Source organism: Cryptotermes secundus, unplaced genomic scaffold (assembly GCF_002891405.2).
Source record: "Cryptotermes secundus unplaced genomic scaffold, Csec_1.0 scaffold83, whole genome shotgun sequence".
NCBI lineage: Eukaryota > Metazoa > Arthropoda > Insecta > Blattodea > Kalotermitidae > Cryptotermes > Cryptotermes secundus.
In genome coordinates this window covers 104,785-118,268 of record NW_019719357.1, presented here as the reverse complement: position 1 = coordinate 118,268, position 13,484 = coordinate 104,785, and the positions used below count along the sequence as shown (strand labels likewise).

The 13,484-nt window shown below is 42.9% G+C and overlaps 2 protein-coding genes and 1 non-coding gene across 4 annotated transcripts in view; 1 reads left to right on the top strand and 2 right to left on the bottom strand.

Moving 5' to 3' along the window:
* The window catches only part of LOC111864341, a 12,102-nt gene extending 11,666 nt beyond the window's left edge, over positions 1–436 (bottom strand). Inside the window, exon 1 of one of the 2 annotated variants that reach the window (XM_023851549.2) lies at positions 347–436. The gene's annotated coding sequence lies outside the window, so the exon portion shown is untranslated. The remainder of the gene's footprint in view (positions 1–346) is intronic. The other variant, XM_023851556.2, reaches the window with a different exon arrangement.
* A 910-nt stretch (positions 437–1,346) lies between these two features.
* Positions 1,347–11,000, bottom strand: LOC111864360. The gene is made up of 4 exons (XM_023851570.2): positions 10,863–11,000; positions 5,116–5,412; positions 3,851–3,949; positions 1,347–3,161 (listed from the first exon to the last, which is right to left on the bottom strand). The coding sequence occupies exons 2-4, from the start codon at positions 5,383–5,385 to the stop codon at positions 2,763–2,765; spliced, it is 768 nt and encodes a 255-aa protein (XP_023707338.1). The 5' UTR covers positions 5,386–5,412; positions 10,863–11,000; the 3' UTR covers positions 1,347–2,762.
* Trnan-guu lies at positions 8,070–8,143 on the top strand. Its single transcript has one exon. It is a non-coding gene; the product is annotated as a tRNA-Asn (tRNA).
* Positions 11,001–13,484: the final 2,484 nt, after the last annotated feature.

The following is a 13,484-nucleotide window of genomic DNA, read 5'->3' as shown; positions in this document are numbered from 1 at the left end:
TTTCCTTATTTTTTAACAGCCCCCCAGACAAATCTCGGTCCAGAGACCCCCTATACTGACCGAGGTTTTCCTTGTTTTTTAACAGCCCCCCAGACAAATCTCGGTCCTGAGACCACCTTATACTGACCGAGGTTTTCCTTGTTTTTTAACAGCCCCCCAGACAAATCTCGGTCCAGAGACCCCCTATACTGACCGAAGTTTTCCTTGTTTTTTAACAGCCCCCCAGGCAAATCTCGGCGTAGTACTTGAACGTGTGTCGCGACAGCTTCCATTCGCTTCATTTTAAATTCGTTATAAATGGAAAGCCTCGTTATATAAGCCAAGAATAAGCACATGCAATTCTTACCTTGTTCTCTCCTTTATGTCCTCATGTGACGGCCATGGAAGCACCTGAACACGTGTCTACGTAAGCAGTCGGGCCACTGACAAGGTAAACTGCACTTCACCGTTTCCTGCTCGTTTATCTTTCTCAGATTGTTTGTCGTTATGCAAAGAAATGAACACGGCGTCACCTGTAGATTTGTTTGTTTTCAGTATGAAGAGCCGCGATTGCTCAGTCGGTATAGCGACGGACTTGACAGCTGGGATTCGATTCCAGGCAGGTGCAAAAAATTTTTATCTTCACCGTGTCCCGACCGACTCTGGGGCCCACCCTGCTTCTATGGAATGCTTAACGGGGCTCTGTCCCCGGAGTTAAAGCGGCCTGGACGTAAAGGTGACCACTCACCTCCATCTAATGCCAACTTAAAAAATGGTGGAGATATGCCTCCACTCCTCCATATGTCTTCATGATGCGGTGCATAATTAAGCACAGGGTATTATTATGGCGCTCATGACCACATATTTATTACTGTTTGCCAATTTAGGTCTTGTTATTATGGGGCGCCCTCTCTGACGAGAGGACGGGTTTGTCTTTAGTCAGAGTCATTGTCTGTAGTAGTAAGTCATTTGTCATAATGTAAAGGATATTTATATTTTACACGTTAAACATGATAATAAATGTATTAAATATATAGAGGGCCTCTGTCAGTCCAGGCTCAGTACAGCAGATTATGCCCTATTTCTAATAGCTTTCGCTACAACGGCAGTCTAGTCACTTGTACGGTCGTTTATTTTAAAATTATATATGAATTCAGTCCGTACCTCACAGGAAACATATTACGTCACCGCTACAAAGCCCAACCGGTTAATGCAGTTTAAAGGAACCATCGCTCTTTACTGTGAGAACCATGCGGGACACATAGATACACTCTGGGCAGAATGCAGAGTTTTAATGTGTAAAATCGTGTGGTATATATAGTAACCACTGGGCTTTAAACGGTTAAATAAAGGTGTACGATATGTACCATAACTTTATTCCATCATATTAATCTAATTTACAATTTTATTTTACAATGAACTGAGGTTGGTTTCCTTAGTATAACTGTCAGGATACATCGACTGATACACCAAAAGTACAGCGATAGTACAATGATTACAGCTACTGTGTTGTATTCTCCTACCGTGCGTGGTTCTCTGTGGGGTCGTTTACTCTAATCGTTACGAAATAGAGTGTTTATGCCACGGTTCACACAACGAAGTCCAGATAAGGTGGCCGTCCTCCTTGGCACTGTGGTTCTGTATTGACCTTGGGTTATATTTCGACAGATGACCATTCTCAGGAAACAACATACGTCAATGATTATTCAGATAATCAGAGGATTAAAGATGAAGTGAGCTGATAAAATATGATGTGTGGAGACAGGATACAATATCTCCACCGTAGCCTTGCGGGACGTAGAAGGCGATGTAAAGGGAACCCGGTGCCTGGGGTCATAACTGGGCCACCCTGTCCCTGGGGGACATAAATACAGAGACTAGGTCCTCCGGGTTGGAGGTTGGCCTCAAAGCTGACAACGTTGCTCCGTAAAAGGAAAAGATTGTTGCGAAATCCTAGGAAGAGCGCCAGTAAAGATGGAGGAGACCGAGACCCACACAGAGCTCTAGCGGCAGTAAAGATGGAGGAGACCGAGACCCACACAGAGCTCTAGCGGCAGTAAAGATGGAGGAGACCGAGACACACACAGAGCTCTAGCGCCAGTAAAGATGGAGGAGACCGAGACCCACCCAGGGCTCTAGCGCCAGTAAAGATGGAGAAGACCGAGACCCACACAGGGCTCTAGCGCCAGTAAAGATGGAGGAGACCGAGACCCACCCAGGGCTCTAGCGCCAGTAAAGATGGAGAAGACCGAGACCCACACAGGGCTCTAGCGCCAGTAAAGATGGAGAAGAAGATTCGTACAGGCCACCTGTTATGATGAAGCGAATTCTAGGAGGTTGCGATGATCTGTTCAAGCGACACAGTGAGACATTGAATGCAAGCGTAATGTTGGTGTGTAGATCTTTTGAAAACATACATTTGGAAGGTCTAGAAAGAGATGGGAGGGTAATCTAAGATGGATCTTAACGGAGATGCGTATTAGAATGGGAGGTGGATGGAACTGACTCAAGACTTTGTCCAGTGGCGGATTTCAGTATTAGTAACGTTGATACATTTTATTCTACTACTAGCATATTTTACCGACACACCACATCCTATCCAGTTATTTATTCTGTTGATACCGCACAAAGTGGATGTATTTTATGACCTCGAGGTAGGAGAAAGTGCTGATTTGAACGTCTTTGGACACGTTTGGAGCCTAGGTGTGGGTGTGGAAGGGGGTTTCTTCAGTATTTTAGAGATTAAAATATTTCCTCAGTCAGAATATTTGACGAACATTGTTCTAGACAATAATTTTTTTACCCATGAGAGCGCTAGTTGGGTGATCAGGACCAATACGAAGACTATATGGTTCCCCTTCGAAGAATAAATCGTCATGCTTAACAGCAGCAAGTTCCTCCCAACCAAGCGAAGTGCCAATCTTCTGTGAGATTGCAGACGTAAATATAGCCATAAGTGCTTGTGTTCTGGGTGTGGAACGGCCTTTCCAAGGGTTGGCATCTTCTTGAAGTGGCTCGATTACATCTTCTCCTCTTGCTAAGGCGTTAGCGACCTCCTCTGTGATTTGTACCAAACGCCGACCTACGCCCCGGCCATAGAATTCTGTCAGTGTGGCCAGGAACATGAGTTCCATGATGCAGTTGACTCCGTAATGAGCGAAAACATCAATCTTGCCTTCCACCTACCGAAGAGATGTAGTGAATATTAATGAATGCTTAAACATAAATCAGAATTTCAAACTACTGTTCTTATACTTTCAAGAAGACATAAGTTTATGATAGTAGTAGGTCCACGTGTGTCCGTTTCGCTAGTAACGTTTCGATAATTGGACACGTTTACGGCAGATGAGCATCCAATTAGAGGGTAATATTACCCTTGCAGTTCAGTCTCACACCGTTGATATTCACCTAATGTTTTGTTACACAGATTGATTCAATATATCAACTCGACTCTACTCCACTGTACTCACTAACTGAGTCTGAGTCTCATTTTACGACCGACGGTCAATCGGCCAGTCTGTCTTGGCATAAAGCACCCATCTGGGGCTTGCGACCAGATCTTTATTACTGTCAGACAGTCACGGTCTTGTTTTTTGTGGGAGCCCTCTCTGACGAGAGGACGGGTCTGGTATATGCTGCTGGTCCTTGCCGGCGCAGTCTTTCTCGGGTCCGAGACCCTTGGTACTCGAGACCATATATTACTGTCTCAATTCGACCCCGCCTCCACACGGGTCGGTCGAGTTGTATAACCATGGAGCGGACCACATAGAAAACACCGCTTCCAATATGTCCTCTACTCTTACATCACACAGCTGTTACATGGACTGCGTACAGAATCCCGCTTCCAAGTTATTCCATCGGACATACTGACCTTCGTGAGATAGTCCAGAACCCCTATGAAGGATGGATCGTGGTCTTTCTCCTCTCGAAGTTGCTCCAGAAGGTTTTTTTCTCCTGGTGGTGTAGGTAACTGTTGAAGAGACAACAGAGTCACATATGTATTTATATGTTGTGGTCTCCTGGGTTATAACGCCGTGTTTAATGAAGTTCAACGTTTTTCCGACGCGTTTGTAACCAACTAACACTCGCAAGCAGGGTGTCTTAACCCAGAAGACTGTAATATGAATAAACACAACCATGAAAACTTCAAATACTGACCCTAAAACATTACTTGGATTAAACGGAAATCTATTAATGCAAAATTGCTACGCTGTCGGTATTGTAATATGACAACCGATGTGAAAATAAAGGTAACGGTAAAGTTGTCCCTGTGCTTAACTAATTAAGCACTTACGCCATGAAGACGTATGGAGGAGTGGATGTATAGGTCCACATTTTCTTGGTTGGAGGTGCGTGGTCAGCTTCACACCCAGGCCGCTTTACCCCCGGGAGAGAGCTCCCACTACCCATTGTATAGGTGATTGGGTGAGTCCCAGAGTCGGTCTGGACGATTGGAGAGGTGAAAATTCTTTGTTCAAGTCCCCATGAGGTCATTGGATTTTTTTCACTTGACCTGATCTTTCCAGCCGCACTATGGCCCCGGTGTTGACTCAGCCTCTAACAGAAATGAGCACCAGGAATTAATAAAATAATTTTCCTGGAGTGTAAAGCGCGGCCGGCGCGTAAGGCTGACAACTTTACCGCTATCTTTGAGCTGATTGTCTAGATAATGTCTCATAGCCCTATGGACCTTCATTGCCTGTTACAGGGATAATTTTTTATTGATGCACAACTTCAGTGTGTTTATTGATGGCAGTTCCTGTGAATAATACGTAAGCATCACGCCATGAAGATATATGGGACGTGGTGGTATAACTCCAAGCGTTTTTAACCTTGCGCTAGGTGGCGGTAACTGGGCATCTTGACCCTTCGGCCTCTTTATTCCTTGAAGAAAGAGCCCCTGGTATACATTGGATTGGAGACTGGGAGGAGGAGAACCAGTCTGGACGTTGTGGACAAGAGAAAGCTGTCATACTTCTACCAGGAACCGAACCCTATCCCTCCGCCAATTAAACAGTGGAATGGTCAAGATAGACCAATGCTCCCTACTACATACCTCGCCTTCTGTACACATTACACCTTTACAGTGTCTTCGGAGGCAGATCGAAACGTTGTGGTGTGTAATGAAGAACTGACCTGAATCTTATTGAAGGCGACGCCAATAACGCGTCCGGACGCCACTTCCACTGCTACAATGGACGCTCCATCGTTGGCAGCGAGTTTGGCAAGACGCTCGGTCTGGGCTGAGGCGCGGGTTCTCTCGTTGAGGCGTAGAGCCTTGGAGATGTTCTCGTGCGGGAAAAAGGACTCCCTCATGACGTCGATGGCCCCTGCTAGCTGGTCTCCCCGCATGCTGACCCACTCCACCGTCTTGTCCTCACTGCGTGCCCACACTCGGCCAGGCATCCCCTTCACCTGATCTCTCCCCGACAGCTGTGGCATAGCACATCAGCGTCCCATTTGCATTAAAGTAAGGTAAAGTTGTCCCTGGCCGGTCACGGTAGCCGAACGGTCAAAGGCATGCACTGTCTTCGCTCGCTCGGAAGCCGGGATCGTGGGTTCGGATCTGTTTCCTGTGAGGTACGAACTGAATTCTTATATATTATTTTTATACACTGCCGGTCACGGTAGCCGAGCGGTCAAAGGCATGCACTGTCTTCGCTCTCTTGGAAACCGGGATCGTGGGTTCGAATCCCACTCAGGGCATGGATGTTTGTGTGTCATTTTCTGTGTTTGTGTACAGGTAGAGGCCTTGCGACGAGCTGATCACCCGCCCAAGGAGTCCTACCGAATGTGTAAGATCTAGAAAAACCGAAGTGAACGGAGAAGTTCATGGAGGTGGGTCTAGGCCCACTGGGGCTGTAGTGCCAAGGGAAAAAAGAAAATTGTCCCTGTGCCTAACTAATTAAGCACTACGCCATGTAGGTGTATGGGGGAGTGGATGTATAGATCCACGTTTCCTTAACCTCGGCACTGGTTGGAGGTGAGTGGTCAGCTTCACGCCTCGGCTACTTAATCTTCGAGGGAAGAATCCTCCCCTGCCTATTTGATAGGCTGGGTGGGCCCCAGAACCGGTCTGGACAACTTGGGTAGGTGGAAAATCTTGCCTCTACCGGGACTCCAACTCCGGACCTCGGCCGTCCAGCCCGTAGCCAACCGCTATACCGACTGCAAAGTCCTGCTTGTGCTAAATATTAGAAGTCAGGTAATGATATTTTTTCTAGTGGTTCCATATGGGCGTGAAACTTGGTCTTTGACATTAAGGGATGAACATAGACTAAGGGTGTTTGAGAACGGGGTGCTGAGGGCAGTGATTGGACCGAAGAGGGATGAAGTGACAGGAGGTTCGTGAAAACTACATACCGAGGAGCTTCATAACTTGTACTCTTCTCCAAGTATAATTAGAATGATCCAGTCAAGGAAGATGAGATGGACAGGGCATGTGGCACGAATGGGTGAGAGAAAAATGCATATAGGATATTGGTGGGAAAGTCAGAAGAAAGGAGACTACTAGGAAGACCCAGATATAGGCGGGAGGATAATATTAAAATGGATATTAGAGATACAACGTGATGTGGTGGGGACTGGATTTACCTGTTTCAGGATAGGGACCAGTGGAGGGCTTTTGAGAACTCGGCAATAAGCCTTCAGTTTCATAAAATGCTAGGAATTTCTTGAGTGGCTGAATGACTGGCGGTTTGTCAAGAAGGACTCAGCTGCATGCAGTTGGCTATTTATTGAGTTATCTGACGACTACCTCTGTGGAGGTAGGTTAGAACACCTCCAGCGCATCTCTGCGAGTCTTGGCAGGTGACGAAAAGGGAACCTGGTGCTTGGGCCACTCTTTTAGTGAGGGACATGAATGAAGGGACATGGTCCTCCAGGTTGGGGGTTGGACGCAAGGCTGACGACCTTGTTCTGTAAAAATATATTGTGAAATCCAAAGAAATAAAACCCGAATGCAGTCTGCTAGAATCTTCCAAGGAAGTCTTTGGCTAAAGTAGGGCTTTTGTGCCAATGATGATTTAACGACACTTTTCAAGTGCCGATGTTTGGAAGGAAGCCGTTGTGTCCTAATCCAGGTACTATCTCGGCATGTACCTCTAGGGACTGAGGAAGATCTGGTGCCCCGCCTGAAATTAGGGCGCAGCACCTCCCTAATTCAAGTCTATATATTTATTGCTACACCAACATATTCGGTGGGCAGTGTCTACGAATAAAGTATAAAAGTAAGTGTAACTATCCCTGTAACAGGCCGTGGAGGCCCATAGGGTTGTGAGACGTGAAAGTTCCCACATTTTCTAGACAATCGGCTCATAGATGGCGGCAAGGTTGTCAGTTTTACGCGCCAGCCGTCCTTTACACCCAAGAATATTCCTGGTACTCATTTCTGTTAGAGGCTGAGTCGACCCCAGGGCCATAGTGCGTCTGTAAGAATTAGGTCAGTTGAAAAAATTCAATGAACTCATAGGGACTTTAACCCGCAACCTTCCGACTTGTAGCATAGTGCCTCAACTAACTACGCTACCGCCTGTCTACGAATAGGTATATATATACACTTTTAGCTTATTTCGGTGGGGTGAATAGAAAAGGTCCTCTAGGCGCTCGTATTATTGTTTATTTCAGCAAACTGTCGCTCTAGAACCGTTTCAAATTGATGGCGTAAATTCGAGGAAACTGCAATTCAGGAAGGGCTATGACGTGTAAGATTGGCCCCATGGAAGGACTATCAATGGAAACCTTAGCTGAAGATGGGAACTGCCAAAATTGAACGGAATATCATCTATGTCATATATCTTTCCGAGTTCTGTGTTTAAAAGTTTGAAATATTGGAACAGTTTTGTTTTGTTCGTTGTAATAATATGACATCAGTTCGTACCCCATATGAGCTTAAAACAAAATTCTAATTCACAGAATTAAAAGTATTTATTCTTGAAATCCCCCCCAAAACAATTTCTTTCATATCAACGTTTACAATACGTTGTTTACTCTTGTAGGAATGTAAGCGAAAGGAAACACATTTGCTCGCGTGTAATATATTTATGAAATGGCTTCCGAGTGTTGATATTGGTGAAGAACTGATTTCAGAAGCCTCCGTAGCGCAATCGGCTAGCGCGTTCGGCTGTTAACCGAAAGGTTGGTGGTTCGAGCCCACCCGGGGGCGCTGTTAATTTTTATATTATAAAGAGGATTAAATTATTGTTAGAAGATGAAAGACTATTTATAATATTTGTCAGTAAATGACATAGTTCATGTATTTATTTTCTTGCTTGTGGGTTTTGTAAATTGTGCTACAAATCATTTAAAATTTCTTATTCGCGGGTTCAAATCCCGATGAGGTCATTGGATTTTTTTCAATTGACCTAATCCTTCCAGCCGCACTATGGGCCTGGGGTTCACTCAGCCTCTAACAGAAATGAGTAACAGGAATTAATTAAATAATTTTCTTGGGGAGTAAAGCGCGGCCGTCGCGTAAGGCCGACAACCTTACCGCCATTTTTGAGTTGATTGTCTAGATCAGGCATGTCAAACTCAACTTGTACAGAGGGCCACCTCAGCCCTATAAATAATAGTACAGGGCCGCACTTCTAAATAGAAATAAATATTAGATTTTGATACAAGGAAACTTAATTCTATTTATTATTTAGGAATAATTTCAATATACAGTAGAACTTGGTTATAACGTCACCAAAGGGACCTAAAAATAGCGTCGTTATAAACGAATGTCGTTGTAACCGAAATGGGCACTTCCACAGTAGCCTTATGTTAGTCACGTAAAAATCTACCAAAAACCGAGTTAAAATGTTGCATTTTTTAGTGAAATACGTAGTTAAGTACAGACTAACGTAACATTAACGTGGAATTGCCCAAATGTGTAATATCAAAGACATATTACAGCGCTTTTCACTGACAATACACACCGCACTAATACTGTATATTAAAGGTAGGCCTACTCACCAAATTACAGTAGATTACATCAATTGTTGTGCCTTACTGTACTTAGATACGAGTACAGTAATCAGTTATCTTCATCTGTTTCCTGTTACTTGCCCAATACACACTTTCTAAATTACGTTCAATGTCCATATCAGAGAAATTCAGGAATGAAAATGACGTTACATACGAGGTTGATGCATTTGTGCATGTCGTACTAAGCAAGGTATAAAAACAGTTGCTTTATGAGGAATTAGTTCGTACCATTGAATATTTGACGCAATAGACAAGGTGTCGCAGAAACCGATGTTGCTATAACCAAGTTTTACTGTAATTACCTAAAGTGGAACACATATTTTGCAAATTACAGATCAAACATGTAATTTTACCTTCTATTTCACAACAGAAATAAGCGATTTCCCATTTTTCTTGAAAAATACGGTCTGTTCTTTATGGGGGGGGGGGAGAATAACAGAGCCAGAGATTATTAAGTTATGGATCGGTCAATATAAATATAAATTATCAAGACTACGGTGTCATTTTTTGAGGTCACCTGTTACAACACTAAAGTTTATAGTCTTAAAAATTAAACAGACAGCATCAGAGTAATTTTTACACTGTAATCAATATTAGACGTTTCGTCAGCATTTCGACATGCGTTTATTTTCATTTCAGACTCTTTTGTATTCCTTTATGGACAGTTTTGCCGTAAAGGCCCATATGGTTGTGAGACGTCGAGGTTCCCACATTTTCTAGACAGTTGGCTCACACATATAGCGGTGAGGTTATCAGCCTTACGCGCCGACCGCCCTTTACCCCCAGGAAGATTCCTGGTACTCATTTCTGTTAGAGGCTGAGTCGACCCCAGGGCCATAATGCGGCTAGAAGGCTTAGGCCAATTGAAAATTCCAGTGATCTCTTCGGGAATCGAACCCGCGACCATCCGGCTTGTAGCAGTTATTTTTTTAATTCGCTTAGTGGGGGGTGGAGTCCAGCTGGGTCCATTCGGCACGACGGCCACTGATTAGTCTATTGTACCAGCCCCAGATGAGGGTGATTGTAGCACAATTGGTGGAATGAACATTGGCAGGGGAAACCGGAGTGCATGGGGAAAACCCGCCCCAGCGTTACTTTGTCCACCACAAATCCCACTTAACCAGACCCGGGATGGAACCCGGGCCGCCGCGGTGAGAAGCCAGCGACTAACCGCTTGAGCTATGGCGCGACCCGGCTTGTAGCAAAGTGCCTCAACGAACTGTGCTACCGCGTGCCTCCGTACAAACTTGTTCCGCTACTCTTCAGTTGTCTCATTGTTTAGTATCTAAGTTTTGTGTTAATCACAGCCACTGAATGATGAAATGACATTATTTTATGGTTAATTGTTTAGAATTAAGTCATGGATTCAAAACATCATATAAGGTCTTTATGCAAATAAAATAATGGTCTTTCGTAAATACGAAATTTTAGAAACAAGTTTCATTATTGTATTATAAAATCAATTAAATCGAATTATATATCAAAATGACATAAAATTATTTAAACAAACCACATTAACGAAATTACTACAGTTACAGTCAATAAGTTTAGGCAGACATTTTATTGCCTTGTTAGTAATTGATTTAAATAGATTTTTCCTACTGAAAAAAGCAGAAAAATTTGTTAATATCTCTAAGTTTAGGTACAGTACGTTTTAATTAATTTAAATTCAATTTTAGAGTCAAAATTGTGTGCAAACATTTTCTCAGAAAACTGGCATACTTATTTAAGCCACTGAAAGTCTCCAAGCATGGACATGAATATTGTCATTAAGCTTGTAATTGATTTGAATAAAATCACAATCTCAGAATTGCGCATAAAGTCCACGAAGAGACAAAAAACTTCCTGAAGTCAGGTGATCAGTAAGTTTAAATAGAAATTCAACAGCGTGTTTCCCTAATCGGATCTCTTACTTGTGCTATACTGGAAGCGGATGTAGCCTCAGACGTCTAGGGCAGAATGAGATGGTACTGAACCCTGTCGTTGTCTGCACACAACTAACCCACTACTGGGAGCAGCTCAACCCCCATCCTCTCTCCTCCTGCTCAAAATTACTTTCGGAGATGAGAAGATGTTCGCATTGTCGGCATAGCCCGAATTCCAATTCTTAACACGTACTTCAATCTTACGTAATAAAGCTGGGAGTCGGCCCTACGTCACGAGGCGATAACGAACTTAAATTGCTGTCCGCTCTCACTTCTCTATGACTTAATGAAAACGTTTTATATGTACAGACTGTGTGGAAATTGTATTGAGACGTAGAGAGTCCCACATTATCTAGACAATCGTCTCAAAGATGACGGTAAGGTTGTCAGCCTTACGCGCCGGCCGCGCTTTACTCCCCAGGAAAATTATTTAATTAATTCCTGGTACTCATTTCTGTTAGAGGCTGAGTGAACCCCAGGGCCATAGTGTGGCTGGAGGGATTAGGTCAATTGAAAAAATCCAATGACCTTATCGAGACTTGAACCCGCGACCTTCCGGCTTGTAGCATAACCCCTCAACCAACTACGCTAGCCTTTTGTCTGCAATAAATATCACAGTTGACACTAGTACATATAATAAAACAATGTATATATTCTAGTGTCGACTGTGATATTTATTGGAGACAAAGGGGTCACTCTGTATGCGAGTCTCTTAGTCTGGCGACCATGGTTTTGTTCTGAATGCCATAAGAATTTAATTTAGCCCGCCACATACATAATTCACGTTAATCATTTTGTATTCTGAAAAAATTTCGTCAAGAAAGCTACACATCTTTCAATAATGTCTTACCAAATTTCGTTTCATGATCTTAACCTTTTAAAAACAGATTCAGAGTCAGCGTCAGAGTCACTTTATGACCGGTGATTTACCGCCAATCAGTTCGTCTTGCTGCTAAGCCCCTTGAGCTTCACGACCAAAGTTTTTTTCAACTGAACCCTTGCGGTACTAGTCCTTATGTAACATCCTCTCTGACGAGACCGTGGCTTTGTCTCTTATCAACATATAGCATGTTATTGATAATTGTTCATTTTTCACTATATACAAGCGCGCTGTTAGTCCAGATTTTTGCAAAACAGATCATACCTATCTTACGTATCTTATGCTACAACGGCAGCTAAATCACTTGAACGGTCGTAAGCTTGACCGCCGCCAAGTTTAAGCGTCTTATACTTTCTATATCAGACTTCGTCTTGTGCTGCGTTGCGAACATGTTCTATCGCGTCATTTTATATGACTTCTGCTTGTCTCCTGCACAATTTTGTTACATAATGATATACATACGGAAGGCTGAAAGTCGTGTGCAAATCTCGGACCGGTGTGCACCTTGGATAATTTTCAGTGGTGTGGATGAACTTGTTTTGTAGGCAATGTAATTTTAAGAGGTGTGTCTGCTGCTACTTCCCAGGCGAGGCAAGCATAAATCATTATTGGGGTACGTCCATGATGTGTATTTGTACCAACCGTCTTACAGTGCACACGATTTCACCTTTCTCTTCACTACATGTTTCGGCACTAATGTGCCATCTTCAGGTGTGGTTTTATTTACGTCAAACCATTGCACTGTATGTCATCATGTCTCCTTTATAGAATGATTAAAATGTATATATGTCATGTATAATAATAAAGTTTACATGTTAAAACTTTTCAAGATTTATCAACTATACGTCGCACTTCAAATTCGCGAGTTACGTCAATCCTCTCCTATGGGAGTGCTCTTCCTATATTCTTGTGTATATTGTGTCCTGTGTTGTGTCCTTCCCTTATGACTGCTGGATATGTGTATGTGACATGTAGTGAAGAGAAAGATGAAATCGTGTGCACTGTAAGACGGTTGGTATAAATACACATCATGGGCAATATTTTATTTAAGCATCCTGTTGCACTCTATACGATAAATGATATAATGATATAAACTCAAATTTAGAGAAATTAAATTAAAATTTAGAGAAAAAATTTAAAGGATTTTAAAATTGGAACTAAAGATTTTATAGTGCTACTACAAGAAAGTCAAAATTAACGTATGTAAAATAATCTACAAACCAGACATATCAACGAAGTAGACTTTGATAAGAACAAGGAAAGTGTTTTTAAATGTTAAATTTTGGGCTGGGTGCAGTGTGACAGCAACGTGAGTGTTATACACCTAATGATGGCCGTCTGAGGCCGAAACATGTAGTGTAAAGGAGCAAGATCAAGGACACATAATATATTGTTTGCACTTGGGACGGAGTTTATATCATTACATATCATGGACGTGAATCAGTGCAACAGGACGCTAAAATATAATATTATTGAGATAATCAGCGCTTTTTGTAAGGTTGGCTCTTAAACGCTCACTTTTTAACAGTGAATAGATTATGATAGATGTTCTGAAGGCCGTAGCTTCAGTCATTTCTCTGCGCAGTCTCCATGTAATTCTCTTGGTGAAGATTACACCCACATTTTACATGACTGACAGAGGGGATATTCCGTCCATTCAATGTAAGATGTGCCTCAGGGGGCCTATCTCATTTGAACCTTATGTTTGGTGGTTTATTTTACGATGCAGT